The 20,500-nt window shown below is 41.3% G+C and overlaps 5 protein-coding genes across 9 annotated transcripts in view; 3 read left to right on the top strand and 2 right to left on the bottom strand.

Moving 5' to 3' along the window:
• Positions 1–311: 311 nt before the first annotated feature.
• Positions 312–1,980, top strand: LOC109484716 (DNA-directed RNA polymerase I subunit RPA12-like). Its single transcript, XM_019788074.1, has 4 exons — positions 312–595; positions 1,011–1,108; positions 1,474–1,583; positions 1,861–1,980. The coding sequence occupies exons 1-4, from the start codon at positions 457–459 to the stop codon at positions 1,883–1,885; spliced, it is 372 nt and encodes a 123-aa protein (XP_019643633.1). The 5' UTR covers positions 312–456; the 3' UTR covers positions 1,886–1,980.
• A 169-nt stretch (positions 1,981–2,149) lies between these two features.
• On the bottom strand, positions 2,150–4,022 carry LOC109484717 (protein phosphatase 1 regulatory subunit 11-like). Its single transcript, XM_019788075.1, has 4 exons — positions 3,820–4,022; positions 3,220–3,328; positions 2,827–2,982; positions 2,150–2,678 (listed from the first exon to the last, which is right to left on the bottom strand). Exons 1-4 carry the CDS (start codon positions 3,874–3,876, stop codon positions 2,641–2,643), a joined length of 360 nt encoding a protein of 119 aa, XP_019643634.1. The 5' UTR covers positions 3,877–4,022; the 3' UTR covers positions 2,150–2,640.
• Positions 4,023–4,261: 239 nt separating this feature from the next.
• Positions 4,262–6,556, top strand: LOC109484715 (electron transfer flavoprotein subunit beta-like). The gene is made up of 5 exons (XM_019788073.1): positions 4,262–4,434; positions 4,803–4,932; positions 5,310–5,402; positions 5,620–5,727; positions 5,929–6,556. Exons 1-5 carry the CDS (start codon positions 4,283–4,285, stop codon positions 6,211–6,213), a joined length of 768 nt encoding a protein of 255 aa, XP_019643632.1. The 5' UTR covers positions 4,262–4,282; the 3' UTR covers positions 6,214–6,556.
• Positions 6,557–9,087: 2,531 nt separating this feature from the next.
• Positions 9,088–18,676, top strand: LOC109484490 (putative ATP-dependent RNA helicase DHX33). Of its 2 annotated transcripts, none has more exons than XM_019787769.1 (13): positions 9,088–9,287; positions 9,605–9,789; positions 10,193–10,257; positions 10,498–10,593; positions 10,877–10,986; positions 11,293–11,466; positions 11,884–11,981; positions 14,090–14,304; positions 14,651–14,822; positions 15,220–15,398; positions 15,826–15,966; positions 16,292–16,459; positions 16,869–18,676. In XM_019787769.1, the coding sequence occupies exons 2-13, from the start codon at positions 9,612–9,614 to the stop codon at positions 17,268–17,270; spliced, it is 1,998 nt and encodes a 665-aa protein (XP_019643328.1). In that variant the 5' UTR covers positions 9,088–9,287; positions 9,605–9,611; the 3' UTR covers positions 17,271–18,676. The 2 variants fall into 2 exon arrangements, with proteins under 2 accessions (XP_019643328.1, XP_019643329.1); XM_019787770.1 differs by having other exon boundaries at positions 9,602–9,789.
• LOC109484488 (collagen alpha-1(XI) chain-like) overlaps positions 17,759–20,500 on the bottom strand; it is a 74,359-nt gene continuing 71,617 nt past the window's right edge. For all 4 annotated transcript variants that reach the window (XM_019787767.1, XM_019787765.1, XM_019787766.1 and 1 more), the window contains one exon: positions 17,759–20,388. In XM_019787767.1, the coding sequence (XP_019643326.1) occupies positions 20,248–20,388 (141 nt within the window). In that variant the 3' untranslated portion in view covers positions 17,759–20,247. The remainder of the gene's footprint in view (positions 20,389–20,500) is intronic.

Genomic DNA, 20,500 nt, shown 5'->3' with positions numbered 1-20,500 from the left:
ACTGTCTTTTTGACACCATATGATATCTGCTTGGAGATTAATGTTGACCACTATCAGAGGGCAATAAAATTTATTTTTTCCCCCCAAATTAGGCGAAAATTAGTGCGCGCGCTGATGTTATCCATCCGATTGGCAAAAATGTCACGTCAAAGGCTGTATTTCGCTGCCTTGTGGTTCCTTCTTTACTCTCCGAGCAGAGGTTTGGGTTATTTTCTCTTGTGTTTGCACAAAAGAAACCCCGGTAAAAGAAGCCTAAAAACACGCCAAAAATACCCCCAAACCCCAAACCTCTGCTTGGAGAGTACGGTCTTACGTCACTTCCGGTTCCGGGATAGGAAACACATGTACATGTACACGAGTACGCAAGAGCTAGAGTAACAACACTGAAAAGCTACCCTTCTGTGGGCAACTTGACGATCAGACAGATCTTACGCGTCAGTCAGCGGTGTGTCAGTGATGTCTGGATCCGGAATCCAGCGATCAGCCTTCGCTAGCGAGGCGGACTTCTGTCCGGACTGCGGCTCTATCCTGCCCCTCCCAGGCAGAGAGGATGTGGTCACCTGTCAGCTGTGTGCGTACCAGGTGGATGTGAGAGGTATATAAAAACTACACTAATATACACTGTATGGGCCTTTCCCCACGAGGATAGAGTTGTCCGGATCGAGCCGAATGGATTGGCTTTGATCCGGATCGAAGCATGAAGTACATGTCCATACCTGTGCTAAGACACGTGCACAGTGGGAGGGGGGCCTTAAAAATTACATGCATTAATAAGACAAATGTTCTTTTTCAAAAGTAGTTAGAAGTGAATGCAAAGTTGTGAATTTAAGTAGTTATGAATCATAAATTGTATTTTTTTAAATCATAATATGTACGATGTATAATATAGATTTTATATAAGAGGAAGATTTGTGATGATTTATTGTTTAACAAACAAAAATCCCGGCCGTAATCCTCATTAGTCTTATTATGGCTTCTTGTCTTACAAGCTGATCTTGTTTTCCTTTTAGAGTTTGATGGAGTTGAAATCAAGTCCCGCATTGTTTTCAACAAAAGAGAGACAGCCAAGAAGGAAGACAGACCAACAGAGGACACATCAGGACCACTGGTAATTCACAGACACATCTGCATTGTCAAGGTTTAAAATCAAAGATTTTAAACGTCCTTGCACTGTTCAATATTTTTTTGTAGCATAATGGAAACTACACAATTGCTTTCATATGGGGCTACAAATAAACATGACAAAAAAGCTTAGATTTGGAACTGCAGTGGTATTTCTAAGATTCAATACTGTCACATACATTTGTACTTCCCACTTATGACCCAGAGAAGTTATCATCCTGTTCTACCAATGCACTAACTCCCTGCTGGTGTAGTGCTTGCACAACTGTCTTGTCCCAAGAGCTGTAGTCAGTCTACACTGAAAGTTGTGGGAAGGATCTTAACTATTCTAACTCTCTTCTTATCATATAGGTGGACCGAAAGTGTCCCAAATGTGGCCATGAAGGGATGACCTACACCACCAGACAGACACGCTCGGCTGACGAGGGACAAACTGTCTTCTACGGCTGTCCTCGCTGCAGGTGGGTGGGGCACATGGTTGTCATTGATACAGCCATACCCTATACTAGTTTACACTCACTCACACTCACTATCCGTATGAGAGTACAACTGAATATAGGAGTACTAAAGCTAGCATCTGTTGTCCCTCGTCTTCGGAGGGTTAGACATGCTTGCACAACAATGCTGAAGCTGATGGCAGTCTGCCATAACCAAAACCAAAGCATTTCTTCATTTGAGCTTTGTCCTTTGTCATCTGTTTTCTTGATTCTAATCTGCCACTTGTTCACCATTTTACAGATTTAACGAGACAGAATACTCCTGATCACCTCAGCTGCAGGAAAGACTGATTTCATGTCATGTTGCATCAAGACTGGACACAACTCAGCAATGTTCACAAAGTCATGGATACAACATTTGAGATATTATTATGTGCATGTTGGGCCTGATGATCAGTCATAGTCTTTGTGTCATCCAGCTTCTTTCTGTATATTATGTTGTCAAGACACACCAATGTACAAACATTGTCCAACTCAGATGGCTTGCACTACTGTATGTGCTAGTAGGAGTACATAAATTAAAAATGATGCAGAGAGATAAAACAGGTTTATTATGAACTTATGCAATGGGCCTTGTACATAAAATCTCCTAAAGTGGGCCTTCTACATACCGGTAATCCACACACAGTCTTCCACCATAGTGTAATGGCCAAATGACATGTATAGTCTATTTTTGTTGGATATGATGAGGCTTAACAAGAAAATTTGACACAAAAAAGATACAAATACAGGAGATGCAACTTAATAAAACTATACTATTTTTATCATTCTTTGTCTTGTGTGTCAATGATGCATCAACACTTAGCATGTGACTGTCACTTAGATATATACGTTCTTTTCAACATTACATACAAGTTCATTTGAGCATCACAAAATCTTGCAATCCAATCAACTTCTATTCACAATGTGTACCTCATAATAAATACATGTACACTGTACCAAACTTTTACTGCTGGTTGAATCACAATCTTTAGTACAGAATATAGGAGTTTACTTGACTTCTGCACAATCTACATGTGTTTTAGCTTGGTTCCACACCGGAAGGCCCTGGTTCTGATCCTGTGGTTGAGAGATAAACATGAGAATATGATTATTGTGGTACCAGTTTGACAAGATAGGAGTGTTTGGTATTCACACAAGTAAAATTATATACATGTATATGATTTGGACAAAATAGACACAAAATGTTCCATAGTTTTTGTCCTACCATCTGCGGGATCCTTGTTCTCCTGATCGTGATGATGATGATGGTGTTTTCTCCTGCTGCGGTGGCCGTGGTGGTGGAACAGACAATCATCATCATCACCTTCACTTTCTGACGAACTCTCACCAAACTTGCGGGGTTTGTGGTAGATACAGCAACCTGATCAAGTAGGGGTAACGATCTAATCAATATTTTGATACAACATCACAATCCTTAGCTTGAGTCCCATCTGATTTGTAACATTTTTTCAGGTTTGCTGTTACAAATCAGATGGCACCCAGGCTACACAATCCTTACAACTGAATTCCAAACAATGGTGTAAATCTTTTACCTAAGTTGTTGAAACAACTCCATACACTGTAAAATAAACCTCCTTGGTCTAAGATACAAACTCACACTTGGATTTCTTCTTATCCATATGCTCGTTGTCCACTGTGCCTTCTTCCCACTTCACCTTCTTATCAGTGTGTGGTTTCTTCAGTCTTAGTCTGACCTGGTCTTCATGCTACAGGAGGAAAGACATATTTTTCAAATCAGTAAGCATATAACGTTAGATACTGTTTTAAACGTTGTACATGTAGGTAAGGTAGTTTGCCTGGCCCGGTAGTTTGCCTGGCCCGGTAGTTATGGCTCCCACCGTTGAGTCCTTCCGGGCCAGGCTGGAGGCCTGCCCGCCTTAGACCAAGGCCTCCCCCCTAAGGTGCCCCATCAGGGGCTATATGGGGGTGTAGCCGGGGCTCACATAACATCTTTGAGCCCCGGCAAAGATGAAGATGAAGGTAAGGTAAGTGTATATCTTGTACACTGTATATAACGTCACCTTGGCATGTACATGTATATGGTTATACATGTACATAAACACTAATTAAGTATACATTGGGTAGTGACTTTGGTTACAAATAAGCGATAGACCTTGAATATTTTACATTTTTCCGGAAAAAAATTATTACATGAAGCTGTATTAAACGTTTGTTGGATTCTAGATTCTCGACTTACTCTTTCTCCTTCCACCTCTACCTCGGTAGTTGTAGACGCTGCCGACGCTTCTGCCATGTCTGATAGATCTTGAAGTTGTCTTCTACTTGCTTCACTGCGTCTTGAGAACTCTGGTTTTAAGGAACAAAGATGTTACGTGTTACTTGTAACGTTTCATGTCGAAAATTTGTGTAGGAACGTCAAATCGGGGTCAGGGGGTTATCAGGCATGCGCAGATTGTTCCCACACGTCATAACCTTAGGTAACCTCATCACAAACTAACGTAACAAATAATATTTAGCAAACTAGAAATACGTCTTTAATGTCCTTGAATATCAAGTAAGATCATTGTTCCGAATCATTTAATTTTTACATGATAAAAATAACATATTTTCAATACATGATTATTCAATACATTTTAATATGTCTTTTGGATCTTCTAATAAGGTTGGTTGGATGCGGTTTTCGCACCCGGTTGAGCAAAATGGCGAATCTTCGAATCTTAGTGGGAGTGAAGAGAGTGATCGACTACGCGGTGAAAATCCGCGTCAAACCCGACAACTCCGGGGTCGTTACCGATGGCGTCAAACACTCGATGAACCCGTTCTGTGAAATTGCCATGGAGGAGGCCGTCAGGTGAGGACACGGCGCCTGGAAGGCTCACCTGGGCGGAGTGACCTTGCGGTGGCACTGGGTGAAAATCGTACGCGAGAGGGAGGGGGGCGGTTTCATGGCTTACAAAAATCATACACAAATTTAAGTGGTTAACAGATTATTTCAGTCAATGATTACGAAATTTATTTCTTGCTTACACCCATGATTTTCTTATCTTATTGGGTTCTCTGTAGCGACAGGCTGTCTCGTACAATGTAGTTGGCAGGATGATCCAAATTATAAACCAGTTCAAACCGGTATAACCCTGGACTTTTGCTCACCTGTGTTTTGTATCACGATGGCAGCTACTGTGTAGATGACTGTTTTTTGTACAATCCTCCCCCTCACAGGTTAAAGGAGAAGAAGTTGGCTAAGGAGATCATTGCCGTGAGCTGTGGCCCTACCCAGGCCCAGGAGACCATCAGGACAGCCCTGGCCATGGGTGCTGACAGGGGCATCCATGTAGAGGTGTCAGGAAAGGTAAGAACAAGCTATGAAGACTTAACGTCTATAATTTGACATCATACCTGCGATTGCTGTTTTTGTCAGCAGGCATAAGCAAGTTGAAATTATTGGATGGCAATGACAACCTGCTTTATGCCTACCCTTCACTGGCTGTGATGTCGGATGTTATGGTGATCAGTGATGACACATACAATTTGAATCCCCTGATGACCGTATTTGACTTTTTTGGTATCCTGTAGCTGTTAAGTAGCAAAACTTTGTAAAGAAAAAAAATTTCATCAAACAAAGTGTATCCATGCAGCTATCTTAACTTGCATGGAACAAGTTGTTCACATGACAAACTTATAACAATCGCGATCAGGTTGACGTTGTTACTGTTGTCATTTTTTCAGGACTATGAGAACATGACACCGCTTCATGTCTCCAAGATTCTTGCCAAGCTGGCTCAGGAGCAGGAAGCCAACCTCGTTATTCTTGGAAAACAGGTACAGTACAGTACATGTATTGCCAAAAATTCTGTTGATCTATCATAGAATATGGATGTGTGAATTGTGTGAAATCTTAATTAAGAGCTAAATCACACTGGCACAGCTATTGTGGAATGCTCTCTCAAGAAAAGTGCAACTTGAATTTACAGAACTTATGTAAGATTGAAAATTGCCCCATCTCCTGTTGTTGAACGATGATGGTTTTTCCTCACAGTCCATTGATGGAGACAACAACCAGACAGGACAGATGACAGCAGCTCTACTAGACTGGCCACAGGCAACCTTTGCTTCAGAGGTCACAAAGGAAAATGAACATCTGAAGGTATGACCTCTTTGTCATGTTCAATTAGAGTAGGCTGTACCTAAATCCTTTGTTATCTAAAATAACTTTACATTTACATTGTTACTCTGTGACAATGGCCAATTAGGTACTAGTATTTCACTGCATCATTCACAACCCTATCGTAGTCAAGTCGTGAATCTTAGATATGGTTTCTTTACTCATTTTTTTTATCAATCACAGGTTGTCAGGGAAATTGACGGTGGTCTGGAGACAGTTACGGTCACCCTTCCGGCAGTCATCACAGCAGACCTGCGACTGAACGAGCCCCGCTACGCCACCCTCCCCAACATCATGAAGGCCAAGAAGAAGAAGATCGCCAAGCACAAGGCGTCAGACTTCGGGGTGGACCTGGGTTCCAGCGTGGAGGTGGTGAGTGTGGAGGACCCTCCTGTCAGACAGGCAGGGCAGAAGGTGGAGTCCACAGAGGAGCTGGTGGCCAAGCTGAAGGAGTCTGGAGTTATTTAACATACAGTCCTCAACTCACACACCCACAATTTGCAGAAGATACTACTTGAAGACTTGATGCTCAAATAACAATGCTGTATAGGCTATATATCTTCACATATTGCATTTCAGTATGATTTCAAGATCCTTATGTGGTGATTTACAGCTGTGAATTTATGGTAGGAAATCGTGAAAATATTTGAGGCATGTTGCATACTTTCAGTTTAATAACAGTATTCTGCTACTTCCAAACCTCAATGAAACGTCAATGAGATGTGTGACACTACCAGTCAAACCATAGAAACTGATAATGTATTATGCTGCTTCCATCATTTCTGTAAATAAAAGAGTTGTGCCTCAAGCATTGTCAGTCTCTTTGTTGATATAGGAAGAAAAACACAGCTTGTGAAGCTATGTATGAAAAAGGTAACTAAACACTACAATTCTACGCCACACAATACAAAATGAAATTCTTTATTGAAGGAAATGCCAAAGGTACATGTATCCTAATATCATTTTCCTAATATCATCAGACAGGACTGAAGTGTCTACAATAGTGGACTAATGAAACCATATCATCATGCATCTAGACTAAAGCATGTCTGCAGCATAGGAAAGGTTGCATCTGATCTAATACATAAGTTTACTGTCCTCTCCATTTTGTAAATTTCACCCTTTACCTCAAATAAGTTATTGTGCCATTCTAAGAACATTCCTATGTCAACAGCTACATGTACCATAAACTAGAACAGCCAAAATGACTTTTCAGTAGGAAAAATAATTGTGATGTCCACAGCTCAACATGAATGCGTAAAATGTGTTATGATATGCCATTATTTACATGTAATATCATGTGTGATGTTTTTAATAAGCACTGGTCAGACTTGCCCTTCACACCAATAAAAGTAATCTAAGGCTGATAGGAAAGCATTGGGAGTTCCCTCCTAAATTTCTAATATTTTAGCTGTGGCTTCAACATGTATCTGCTGAGAAAACAGGTAATACAAAAGGCAGAGAACTGAACAGTACTGATATAAGTGGCCTGGTCTACTACACCCACCCTTCCCCACAAGCCCAGGTTACATGATCAATCTGCACTAGAAATGATGAGAAATGAAAAAGCGCCCTCTGTCTCTCCACTACTGGTAGTACAGCTCCAGGTTCATTCCATCATGGATCTCATCTGAGAAGAGGGTCAAGGAGGCAAACAACAAATACAAATATTGATGGAAGAAAAAAAGACATCAACATTTACAATAGACATAAGCTTAGCAGTGGTGGATGCTGTGGATTGAGTTGAGTTGGACTTCCAATTAGACCTAATTTGAACCCAAGTCATTTTCCTTAGTCATAATATCATCAGAGGACCATTTGATAGCTACACTATGACACTTGATGAAATACATGTAGCAGGAAAGGATACAATCTCCCAATGTGATGTGGTCCTTAAAGATTGTGTACCTGAAACACAAAGAAACAGGTCAGGTCTAGTATAGGGAAAAAGAATCAGAAAAAAATACAAAAGGTGACAGTAGCCAGCGATTTATGATATATTCTCACCATTTCTTGAGCACTATTTTCTCCCATCTTGTTCCTGTCTGAGCTGCTACCAATTTCTTCAAGTCACCCACAGTATCATCAGTGCTGAAGGCTGGTTAAGGAACTTCATGTGGACATGTGCAAGGCCATAAAATGCACTTGAAGGGGCATTCTATATTCATGAAAAATTTTACAACAAAGTGAAGAGAAAGTATTTGAGAAATATTTGAAGAGCAGAAATTTTAAAAAGATCTGTTTACTTCAGTACTGGACATAAGTAGGCAAGTTCTCATATCGTCTTAAGACTATTTTGATGTTCTTTCAGTTGCATGTACAATGTATTGGACATGTAATCAATCGCCCAGCAGCCCAACTGAAGAAAATATAATGAATGCAACATCAATTCCTTTACAGGCAAAAGGATACTTGCACTTGACCCTGACTTTCTTCCCCAGTCGATCATTACACGTCACTTCAATCATGGTGAAACTTCAGGTGAAGAGCTGTGGTGACAACAAAACATAACTTTGAATTCAAACATTGATTGAGATGTAATAAAATTCCTCACATATGCAATCAACGCAACCGCTACGCCGAAATAAATGCACTCAATGTCTTTTTCCCGCTCTCAGAAATAATAAATAGATAGATATGGGAAAATGCAGCTGGTCTAAAAATCATATAGGTGAAGTGTTTCTAAAACGTGCAAAAAATTGCCCCCCTCCCCATATTTGTAATGCGCGAAAACTCTACGAACAACTGTTGAAACTGTGAAATACAAAACGAGAAAACGTTTTTGGTTTCTTGCACTAACCCTTTACAGTTCCAGGTTAGTTCTGTTGATCACAGATGTAGAAGAAGCCCTACCTGGCACAGAAAAGACGAAAACGTCAACAAGTAGTATTTCTGGAACCTGAGGGAAAAGTAGGCTAAAGCATAACCGTGAATTCACCATCTACGATTCGAGCAGCCGATATTTTCTTACTGTCCATTATTATGTAACAAATGACATTACAAAAGAAATTAACAACCATAACAATTAAATATAAGATATATAATTCATACAGGCAAAAAGATGTCATGAGTATGATGAGTATGAACATTTATATCCAAACCTGCAATGATGTTTGCAAATAAGCTGCTATTTTTAGATTATACCATTATTTTTAAAGGGGATATCCTAATAATATTTAGAAAAGTAATCTGTACATGTATCCATAACCTACATCGACAGTTTGACTTTTTGATAAAATATAGATTAGATATGACTTGCATTTAGGTTGATTTTACGTCGGGTATTGTTACGATCCAGTATTTATTCTGCACCTCCTCCCCCATTACAGAATCGGATCACCCAAGCTATCAGCTGTGAATGAAAGTGTGGCATAGTGTCACACAGCCACCGGAAATGTGTCTTTTTATCTCGTAAATTGCCGTTATGATTTGAGTCCTGGTCTGCCGAAATATCTTTGTGTTAGAGGAACATCCTTACACCGACGCTAGGTCATTGGGTCGTAAGCAAGAGCTAGGTTGATCGATGTTCTTCTAGTATACAGGTATGCTGCATGCATGTGCACCACTGCAACTTTGTGTTGACTTCTGTCTCATAACATGTGATGACTTACTATTTCAGACTAAGAGTAGCTGTATCATCTCATTTTTCCTTAAAATTGCAGTACATATTTTGATTTAGCAATAATATCATTATCATTATATTTATCTTTCAAAATATAAACATCAGATGTCTATAATAATTTCAGCTGTCTTTTTGCATACAACTTACAAAACAAGTGTGAATTTGGTATGCCAATGTCATTTTTGGCAATTTTTTTTTCGTTGTATGTCCTGTTGTGTGTTGAAACAACACAAGTAGCTGCACCATGGTAGAGAGAGAGGGAGACATCCCAACGCCCAAGAAGAGGAAGTACCACCACAATGTGTCACTGTTCCCCGTTTCTGGGGAGGCCCTGCGACGGGAGCGGCTGTCCCTGCCCATCTACCCCGCACGCAGGAAGATCATCCAACAGGTACAGCGACTGGACACCGTCATTCTCATCGGTGAGGACCCCTTGTAGAATAGTTCTATCCATGATCGATATCAGTCACTCAATATCCAAGCTTAGATTATACTGCTGTTAGGGTCCCTGTAGTCATAAGTTGGCTAGACTTCACAAAGCACCTCCAGGTGGCTCTGTCAAGTGTTTCAATGCCTATCAGACACCTTCCTCAGAGCTTCTGATGAGTGCTGCTTTTTGCCACTATATGTAGCCCGATGTAGGTGGTGCTTTTGCGGCAAGAACAAAATCCTATTTACTACATACTGAGATTCTGACTTTCAGTAAATGTCAAGACTTTTTTTCATCACGTTAAGAAAATTGTTACATCCAGGCTAACATAGGGTTGTACATACTCTCAAATGTGAATAAAAGTCTCATGTTTATATAATGTTTGCTTCCTTTAGGTGAGACAGGAAGTGGAAAGACAACTCAGATTCCTCAGTACCTCATGGAAGCTGGTTTTGGCAAGGTAAGAAGAAATTTTGACAGTAACAAGGGACTCAAGTATCAACCTTATTTAACCAGGGGTTTAGCATACCAACTAAAGCTTTTGGTTGGCTTACTGTTTGGGGCACCTTCCAGTCAGCTACAACAGACAAAGATATGTGTATTGTTTTTCCTTAACAGACAAAGAGATCATATCTTATTCTTGTCCTGCTTTGTCAGTGAGCTTCTATGCCAGATGTGATGTCTAACTCTCCCCCTGCAGATAGGAACTGTTGCCTGTACCCAGCCCAGGAGGGTGGCGGCTGTAACCGTGGCAACCAGGGTGGCTAAGGAGAGAGGATGTGAGTTAGGAGCACAGGTGGGTCCAAGGACTTTATGTTCCTAGTCTTTCTTGTGAGTGACATGTTCCAATTTGATACTGAGCATAACACTGGTAGCCTCTACCAGGCTCTGGGAGGCGAGTGGAAAGAGTAGAAACTGGCCAAGTAGAGAGAGTTGGTCCACTAGAGAGTACAGTTTGCCACACCTGAACTGTACTCTGTACTAATTTCTACTCTTTCCAGCTACCTTCCGAAGCCTAGTAGAGGCTATAACACTGGATGCAGGTAGTATGTGTTGATGTCTCCTTGCTGTGCCCACAGGTTGGCTACTGTGTCCGTTTTGATGACATGACCAGTGAGAACACCAGGATTAAGTACATGACAGACGGCATGCTGCTGAGGGAAGCTATAGGTGATCCCTTGCTGAAGAGGTATTGATATTAGTACTTTTTTTTATCCCTAGCAAATAGAAAATTTCAGCTGTCTCACAAAGTGCACTTTACTCTGTAATCAAAGTGTTTGGTCACGTCTGTTTTTAGAATAATCATGATTTACATTGACAGGAAAATGGCACTGTGATGAAGATTACTGGCTCCACCACATACAATACATACTTATCATTCAATTTTTCTTGCTCTTTCAGTATGTCCAGTCATTTGTAGCAGTGCTACACTTACACAAAATGTAGGTAGTTTCTTATCAACACTGTTCACTCAGAGTCTGTTGTTCCTCCTCAGGTACAGTGTGATCATCCTGGACGAGGCCCATGAGAGAACCATCCAAACCGACATCCTGTTTGGTGTTGTTAAAGCAGCGCAGAAGAGACGGAAAGAGTCCAACCACCGACCTCTGAAGGTCATCGTCATGTCTGCCACTATGGACGTGGATCACTTCTCTCAGTACTTCAACAGGTAATGCTGACATGTTGCTTTTTGTTTCATGGTTGTTTGTTTGTTACTTGTTTTATCTATCCAGAATGGCTAATCTCAGTGTCATAGCACTACTTAACAAAATGATATAGACATATAGATTGTGTACATACTTATTATTTAACATACAACAACTATGTATTGCATCAAAACCATTTGGGACTTACAACTATGGTATTACTGCAAAGTACATGTAATACCATACATGTAAATACCAATGTCTTTATGGGTACCAAAATACTATTAGTAGTAAATCTGTACTGGCATGATCCTGGCTGATTCAAGACAATAAATTATTATGATTACTGCAAAAATGGTTGATCATGGTTGGCTTTATTACAAAGTTGCATAAACTCCTTCCTAATTCTGCCAATGTGCCTGTTTGACCTTTGCCCTCAGGGCCCCAGTGCTGTACCTGGAGGGCAGACAGCACCCAGTCAAGGTCATGTACACCAGGGAGCCGCAGGAGGATTACATCTACGCTGCACTGGTCACAGGTCAGTCACCTGGCTGTATTTATACATTTCAATAATCTCCAAGCAGATCATACGGTGGCAAGACAGTATCCATAATGGCCAGAGTGTCCATTAGCCACCTAGCCACAGTATCTATTGGCCAGAGGAGTGTAATAGACACTCCTCTGGCCAATTGATACTGTCTTGCCACCGTATGATGATCTGCTTGGAGATTACTTTTCAAACCCTCTGAATTTGTGAAAGGTCATCTTAAACTCATTTTCAGAAACACTTTTTTCTTCAGTAAAGCTGGTAAAATATTTGTCCACGAGCAAACAGATGGATGGGTCCTTGAGACAGTCCGGATGCGTTGTTAAGCTTTATTTGTTGCATCAGTTCAGCTGATATCTAAAAAGACAATCCTTATGTACCGACCCTAGTTTTTTTTCAGGACTGAAACAGGAAACACAATATTAATTTTCCTATGCCATGCCTTGTAGTTTTAAATTGATGTTCATTTGTCATTATACTAGGATATTTATTATTACAACCCTGCTGATATTCAGCTTGTACTGTATGTCAGACTGACGGACAAACACCATGCAATTGGAATTTACCTAACTACACAGAGGGTACAGTTAGGCTGTGTAAGTTAGGCAAATCACCACTTTCACCATTGGCTTGTTCTCACCTCAGGATCCCTTGCTTAGTCTGAATCAAGATATTATGGATGTTTATTAGGAACGCACTCAAATCAAATGTTATGCCATTAATTCTCACTACAAATAAAGGATTTAAAGGTTAAGTTCTGATTTTCATTACAAACATGATCATACTTACAAAATTTGTATGTTGTATACATCCACCAAAACTCAAACTAACAAGAATAGCCTGATTTAAAACAGCAAAAGTTGTACAACTTCACTTGACTCAATTAGGTAAAAATGTGAGGATACATGCAGACATCTAATTGATAGAGTTTAATAGCCCAGTAGGCAGTGGACTTTTTGAGTATTTAGTGTCCAGTATTCAAGCCACATGTTCTATAGTCTGCTCCCTAACTCAATAGAATGTAACACAGACTGACTGATAGGGTGTCACAGTGAGTGATGCTGCTAAAAAAAAGCAAAATGAGGATCACAACAACAGGAATAATTGCTTATTTTTGCACAGTCTGCATATGAGGCATATGAACCCTGCTTGAGTTTTCCCTGTTTTACATATTTGAAATTAAAATTCAGATTTATATAGGGAGCGTCCTTTTCATTATTACAAGTAGCCATACTGTGTAGCTTGCACTTAGTCATAGCAACTTGCTAATTTAGCTAGTTTGATTCGACATACATGTGTATGTGTTACCAAAGAATGAAGAGGTTAGATTTGTTTGACATGTCCAAATTACAGCCAGACCCAGACCCTGATAAGGTCTCCCACGAGAGTAAGATTTTCCTGAGGACAGGGGTCTATAGAGGTCCTGTCCTTCTGTCTGTCAGTCTGGAGGAAGTCTCTAAGTTGAAACAGTTGGGTGAGACCTGGGGTTAATCAACATTCCTGTTTACCTGTGCAAGAATCCTGCAGAATGGGAACATTTAATACCAGACAGACAGGGCTTCAAGTACCGATATAGGACATGCATGGTTCAAGTATATGAGAAGTCAAAGGAATACAATGGTTGTAGCTTTCACTTTGTCTATAATGATAATGTTAATATTTTAATCAAAGATGACATTGCCTATGCCATGCTGTGGTCCAGATAGTACTCTTGCTCCTGGACCTGGAGGTTAGGAGTTCAAACCCCAGACTGGCCAGTGTTCTGAACCCAATTTGCACAGGTAGAGGATGCAATCCTTCAAAGTGGATGTTTAGCCCAGCTGTTAGCATGTTATAGAGCCCATAAGAATTGGGGTATGTCAGGACCTGTAATAACTTGACACTACCACATAATGGCAGTATTAGTAATACGTAATAAGTTTTTGCATAACAATCGTAGCGGATGCAATGTATGACAACTGCCAACATATACATATTATATCGTTGGTATTGCTAACAGTCTAATGTTAACAGTGCCAACAGTCTTAGAGGTAATAGTTCTTACAGTTGATATCGGGTCTTGCCTGAAACTCTAACACCGCGGTGTTGTCCTGCACTAGTGTTCCAGATCCACCAGGAGGTGCCCCCACAGGAGGACGTGCTGGTGTTCCTGACCGGACAGGAGGAGATCGAGACTCTGGCTCGCACCATGAGGGACATCGCGCACCACTGTCCGTCTGACGCGCCCGGTATGGCAGTACGCCCCCTGTACGCTGCACTCCCGCCTGCAGCACAGCTCAAGGCCTTTGAAGCGGCACCTAGCGGGACCAGGAAGGTACTGCATCTACATGTACCTTAAAAATGTGGTGGAACTGAATCTTGTCAGTTGTACATAGGGCTCACTCTTTATAAGGATGAAGAACTTTCATGTCTTTATGAACTCTTTTCTCTTGCTTTTTAATAAAGCCATTTTTTGTGTCATCATCATCTCATTTTTATCATCATCATGAGTTACTTTTCTGAAGGGCATCATGATCAGCCCACTTGAAATACAAGAGCTATTTGTCAATCAATCATCAAAAGGCTAGAAAAGTAGGAGAGTTACTGTTGATTGAGTGAATGAGTTCACTCATGCCAATCCTTCATCATCAGAATTTCATCAGTCAGATTTTCTTTTCCAGGTTATTCTTGCCACCAACATAGCAGAAACATCAGTGACAATCAAAGGCATCAAACACGTGGTGGACACAGCCATGGTGAAGCAGAGGCTGTTCCGACCCACCAGTGGGCTGGACAGTCTGGTGGTGAAGAAGGTGTCTAAAGCTCAGGCCTGGCAGAGAACAGGAAGGGCAGGTAGGGTCATAGGTCACAGTTCACCATCTCAAGCAGGGCTGATCAGGGTCAGAGGTCACTCTTCCTTTCTTTATTCAAATTACTACAATTGCAATACATGTAGAGCACTAGGCAGCAATTTCAGCTGATGCTGTGCTCCACACATAACAAAACATTACATTCAACAGTAAGATCTTTGTAGGAATCATCACAGTAGGCTGGCATATTTAAGTCATAGGTCATCTAGTGCAAAGGTCATCATTACAAAGGGCTGTAGGTCATCAGTAGGTTCCTTTTTTTGCATTAGTGGTTAGTGAAGTGCTTTTTTGTTAACAATTTTTTTGTCACATTTTTTTACTTGCTGTTTTATGATAGCAGATTTAAACGAAAGTCAATTCATTCTCCATCCCTCCCCCAGGTCGAGAGAGTTCCGGGACGTGCTACCGGCTGCTGACAGAGGAAGAGTTTGATGAGCTGGCCCAGACGACCACCCCGGAGATCCAGAGAGTGAACCTGGCCAGCGTGGTGCTGCACCTGCTGGCTCTCAGGATACACGACATCATGGAGTTCGACTTCATGGACAAACCAACCAGAGAGGTAGGACTGCTAAACACTGTTAGTGGTGACTTCATGCATGGGAAGGTTGACAAGGGCAGGAGGTGAAGACATGGGTGGTAGCATGCCTGTAACATAGGTATTACATACTTTTTCACTCAGGAGCCACCATCTAACAAGACCTGAAGGCCACTTCAAGGTTACAGGTTACATGAGTAGGATTAAAATACCATCTCTTCTTTGTAAGTTGAAAACATCATCCCAAGACAAGGTCAAATCACTGAGATGTGAGGACTAACTTAAATAGGGGAAGCAGGGGTTACCCCTTCCTACAGTAGAAAGCAGTCCTACTTATAATTTTATCAATCAACATCATTCTGGCTCAGAGATTTTCAGAACTGGCTTGTTGGGGGCTGATATTTCTCTAGGTACTACAAGATTTGAAGCAAACCCTGTGTTTTTTCCCCAGTCCCTTCTGACAGCGATGCAGCAGCTCCATCTACTGGGTGCTGTGGAAAAGCAGCAGCAGGTCCAGCTGACCCCCCTGGGCAGACTCATGGCAGCATTTCCACTGGACCCCAGGTTTGCCAAGGTCATCCTGGCTGCCAAGGTCAGTGTCTACTTCTGTCATCAGGTCTTACTCAATATGAACTCAGCCTTAGGTTTTAGTCAAGAGAAACTCTTTAGAGACCTAAGAGTTCCACCTCATAATTGTCATAATTGTTTGTAAATGTATGTTGATGTATTCCAATGTCCTGTGTACTCTGCCCTCTCCTAAAAGAAAAGCTGTCCCTCCTGGGTAGATGGCTGAAGGAGAGTTGATCCACAATAAACCTGACTTTGCATTTGTACTGTAGTTATGCAAATGACCATTTCTGTACACTGTAGATACTTTGTTTCATATGTATATTTTTCTGTCTTCTGTCACTCCCCAGGAACAACACTGCACAGAGGAGATCCTGACCATCGTGGCCATGTTGTCTGTGGACTCTGTCCTCTTCACTCCGGCCAGTAAGCGAGAGATGGCCGCAGCTGTCAGGAGAAAGTTCATGTCAGAGGAAGGGGACCACATCATGCTGCTCAACATCTACAGGGCCTTCAAGGTCAGATTTGAAGTTCTTCAAAACTATTATAAGATTATTCACTCAATAGAGTATAGGCCTTCAGTTCATATTACTGAATAGAAATCATTCAAGTACACTCTTATCATGTACATGTAGTAATGGTTCATGAGTTCATCACAACAGTTGCAGCCTGAATTGATGAAGTGACAGTACAGTATTGGACTGCCAGCAATAAAAATTAGTCATATTTCAAATGTATAGGCCAAATACTGATGTGCATGTAGAAATTTAAAACTTCAATTTTCTTTAAAATTTCTTGATCCCAGGAGTACTTAACATTTGTCTGTACACCACATGGAGCAGAGAGTGCCCAACATTATTTTGAGAAGTGCAGCCATGTCACTCACACAGTTAATATACATGTAAGCACCTCTCCTCCCTCTTACAGGCTGTGAAAGGGAACCGGCAGTGGTGCCAGGAAAACTTCATCAACTCCAGGAACGTCAGTAACGCCATGGACATCCGCGGTCAGCTGCGGGACCTGTGTCAGAGACTGCAGATCCCGCTGGAGTCCGCGGGGCAGGACACGGCGGTCGTCAGGACGTGCCTGGCCAAGGGACTGTTCATGAACGCCGCCGAGCTGCAGCGCGGAGGGGAGTACATCACGGTGGAGACGCGACAGCCCGTGGCCATCCACCCGTCGTCGTGTCTGTTCCAGTGTAAGCCTGCGTACGTCATTTTCAGCGAGCTGGTCCAGACCACCAAGTGTTACATGAGAGACTTGAGCGTGGTGGACCAGAGATGGTTACAGGAGGCAGCACCAAACTACTTCAAACAGGACAGGACTTGATTCTCAGGCTGATCACTCATTAGTCAATATGGTGGGAGTGTTCTTTTCTCGTCTCTAAGACCAACTAATTATGAACCATCCAAGAGCAAGTACTGGAATACTGTAAGAACAGGTAGGAGTCTACTCCCCAAACTACCTCAGTTCATGGTTAGTTGTATGTTTCCATTTACATTTCACGTTAATGTACAAAATGTAATTGGTTGGTTTCTATTTATGGTTTCATACTTAAAACTAACAGTATGCAATGTAAGAAACATCAAGGCACATTAAAATTCAAGGCTACTTTATCTAAGATACATGTATGTAGGGGTGACAAGGTCCTTAGTACCATCCAACAAGTATATTACAGAGTTGAATACATAGCTTACGTGTACAATATATGAATCACTCTGATATCTTGTTAGTCAGTTATACAATGTATGAGTATATATTTACATTGTACACTATAATCTAACAAATTGGGAATTGAGACACAACAGACAACAGAATGCATGGCGATGCACCTTTTATTGGGTGGACAATTGTTAGCCTACATTTCAAGATACACAGAAGTAACTTCCCAAAAGGATAATTTTCTTAGAGTATACATGACAAGTATCCAAACTTTATAAAAATAGACAATTTCTTTGTCTCTTATGACTGACACTGAAGAGGTTGTGATATACTGAAGTGCATCAGCACATTGTAGGTAGTGACAGTATTGGTATTATTCTCACACAGTGTACAGGTATAGGTAAGGGATCGGAGGGGTAGGGAAGACATCTGAGGCTGCCTATGTATGGTACATAAGTTGTCCGGACGTAAAGAGTCAGAGATTTGGGATGAGGAAGGGGGCATGCAGTGGGATAAGAGCAGAGTCCAATCCCGGACCAGACTGTACACCGTGTGAGAGATCAGAGGATGGATGCTAAAAACAGGCAAGAGGGCTGTGATGGACAGCAGCCAATCAACTTTCAGACCAACGGTGTTCGGTTGTTCTTCCTAGGAGTTTGAAAAGAGCAGCGACGCAGAGACATTTCATGTTACTGGTGTTTTTACTGCCCTCTCCACTGGCCAGTGGATTGTTTAGTTAAAGTTCTCCCTGAAAATGAGAGAATGTTGGCCATCACAGCCGGCTCTTACACCTGCTTATTTACAAAGCCAAGCAAAGTTTTTACAACAGACACTTGGAATTTATCAACAGTGATTGTCCCTGTAGTTAACACGCTGTGGTGGAACTCTCACTCCTTGTCATATTAGTTGTTGGAATCATTCTGTTAGAAGTTCGTTATCCATTATTTCTGGCAGTTCCACATATTCCTTGCCTCCTACATACGATTATTACTTTCATTTACTGGCAATGTGTTCCTATATAAAAGAGAAACTTGTAGAGATTTAGTAGAATACAGCTATCTAGATACAACGCAGCTGTCTGTTTATTTGTGAGTCAGTCTAACGTCTAAGTAGCACCCTGTAGCAGACAAGCACACCACCCTCCATATCACACTCTCAAACTGAGGACCAGATGGAAGTGAAAAGACGATAGTGCACACATCGTTTCTCCCACAGTTCACTTGGATTGGCTGTGACCTTTGACCTCAGCTGGAAGCGGCACAGATTCACTTGTCCCATGACGGCTGCCATGTTGGTTGGCAAGGTCGTTTTAGAGCCAAGGACAGCCCGTCAGGAAGAAACGAATCTGAGGCACCTGTTCACAAATGTTCCCATTCACCTGCACGTACACTGTCACAAAGCTGATAACGCCAGGTGAGACTGAACAGCGTTCCCGAGAATGGGAAACAGTATCATGTAGCAGGTGACGCCATTGGGTCAAAGTGAATGGGTACACACATCCAGAGGGTCAAACGTAACCTTTTGCAACAAAGGGAAGGGTGGGGTAAGATGTGGATATGAGCTGAACTAATACCAACTAGCTGTATAGATCATGTCACAAATTCACCTTAGCCAGCTACTAGAATACAAAAACTTAGCAACTAGTATATATAGATTTATATATAGACTTGAAGTAGCCAAACATTGCTTACAAAAACTTTTCAGTGCCACATTTTTAATATGTTGTTCCAGTTAGCCAGTTTTACACATCTATTAAACAAAAAGCCTCTCTAACACCTAAATCTATGGGCATTATGTCCTTACTTACAGTAGGAAAGTACAAAATTTAAAAATTTTCAAAATGTTCTCAACTTGGGTAAAAATGCTTACAAAATAATAACTTGAAGAGATAGCACCTGTGTGAAAGATAACATGTTACCTGGTAATAAAATGCTTACTCAAAATGCCAAAAAAATAATATTTGCATACACAAGCCAGTAACATGCAAATTTTCTCCATAATGGCCAAGTACATACAGTTTCATAGCACCTTTGGAAATTTGTCTTAAAGCCAAGCACTGAAGTACTTCTCATTTTTGGCTAGTGACAACTTTAAGGAAAACAGCCTAAGAACAGGCCTGTCGAGGGTTTTGCTTGGGTTTATACTTCATAGCCTTGAGCAAGGCCTGTCAAAGGCTACAGGTAGAATGTTTGACATAGCACCAAGGGTTTCTGGCCCTGAACACAGCAACAGATTCCAGTCTTGATATGGAGCTGTTTACGTTGTGACAAGTAATGGCCACTGTAACAATGAAACCCATTGCTGTGCTTAGGGTCATACTAATGTAATTGCAATATTTGACACCAAAAATGGTGTAACAGTATGGCTGTAGATTTTGTTCTCAGGGCAGCCAAGATTTCTACAAGTCCCTGAAAACTTCCTGGGTAGTTGTTTATGGGAAACTAGACGGTGGCCATCCTGGCTTAAATGCTCTCCTTTCGTCACCCTGTTTCCTTCTCACTAGGGCATGTTATCATGACATCTCAAAAATAAAAGGCTCGTATCAAAAAGTTCACAAAATTTTTTTCTTTCGTTTAGCCTTTTGTTAGATCATCAATATTTCTGAAAATTTGCATGTTCCTGGGTTAGGTGGTCCTCCTCCCCCTTAGCTGAAACATATGGCTCCCACTTCAAAGCCGAACCTCTGGTCATCCTTTCCGATGTCCGTAACCTTTAAGTCCGTGATCGGCAGGTCGAACATTTTTGTTGTTGTGATTTCGAAAACTGTCTTGTCGTATTTCCCATCCTGCAGAGAGAAAACAACAAATTACCACCTGTTCCACAAAATAAAATGGAATAAAGTTAAAACCATCAAAATTTGTTAAGATTTAGAACACAGTTAATGAAACTGGACACAC

Source organism: Branchiostoma belcheri, unplaced genomic scaffold, assembly GCF_001625305.1.
Source record: "Branchiostoma belcheri isolate BF01 breed outbred unplaced genomic scaffold, Haploidv18h27 scaffold7, whole genome shotgun sequence".
NCBI classification, from domain to species: Eukaryota; Metazoa; Chordata; class Leptocardii; order Amphioxiformes; family Branchiostomatidae; genus Branchiostoma; species Branchiostoma belcheri.
Note: the sequence above shows the minus strand (reverse complement) of the source record. Positions and strands in the feature narration are given on the sequence as shown.

Excerpts from the sequence above, each read along its gene's own strand:
- LOC109484490 (XM_019787769.1), top strand. The coding sequence starts at position 9,612 with ATGGTAGAGAGAGAGGGAGACATCCCAACGCCCAAGAAGAGGAAGTAC. Across the intron at positions 11,467-11,883 it reads TTCTCTCAGTACTTCAACAG|GGCCCCAGTGCTGTACCTGG; the intron begins GTAATGCTGACA and ends CTTTGCCCTCAG. Across the intron at positions 15,967-16,291 it reads AGGTCATCCTGGCTGCCAAG|GAACAACACTGCACAGAGGA; the intron begins GTCAGTGTCTAC and ends GTCACTCCCCAG.
- LOC109484716 (XM_019788074.1), top strand. The coding sequence starts at position 457 with ATGTCTGGATCCGGAATCCAGCGATCAGCCTTCGCTAGCGAGGCGGAC. Across the intron at positions 596-1,010 it reads GTACCAGGTGGATGTGAGAG|AGTTTGATGGAGTTGAAATC; the intron begins GTATATAAAAAC and ends TTTTCCTTTTAG. Across the intron at positions 1,584-1,860 it reads TACGGCTGTCCTCGCTGCAG|ATTTAACGAGACAGAATACT; the intron begins GTGGGTGGGGCA and ends ACCATTTTACAG.
- LOC109484715 (XM_019788073.1), top strand. The coding sequence starts at position 4,283 with ATGGCGAATCTTCGAATCTTAGTGGGAGTGAAGAGAGTGATCGACTAC. Across the intron at positions 4,435-4,802 it reads GCCATGGAGGAGGCCGTCAG|GTTAAAGGAGAAGAAGTTGG; the intron begins GTGAGGACACGG and ends TCCCCCTCACAG. Across the intron at positions 4,933-5,309 it reads ATGTAGAGGTGTCAGGAAAG|GACTATGAGAACATGACACC; the intron begins GTAAGAACAAGC and ends TCATTTTTTCAG.
- LOC109484717 (XM_019788075.1), bottom strand. The coding sequence starts at position 3,876 with ATGGCAGAAGCGTCGGCAGCGTCTACAACTACCGAGGTAGAGGTGGAA. Across the intron at positions 3,329-3,819 it reads TAGAGGTGGAAGGAGAAAGA|CATGAAGACCAGGTCAGACT; the intron begins GTAAGTCGAGAA and ends TTCCTCCTGTAG. Across the intron at positions 2,983-3,219 it reads GGATAAGAAGAAATCCAAGT|GTTGCTGTATCTACCACAAA; the intron begins GTGAGTTTGTAT and ends CTACTTGATCAG.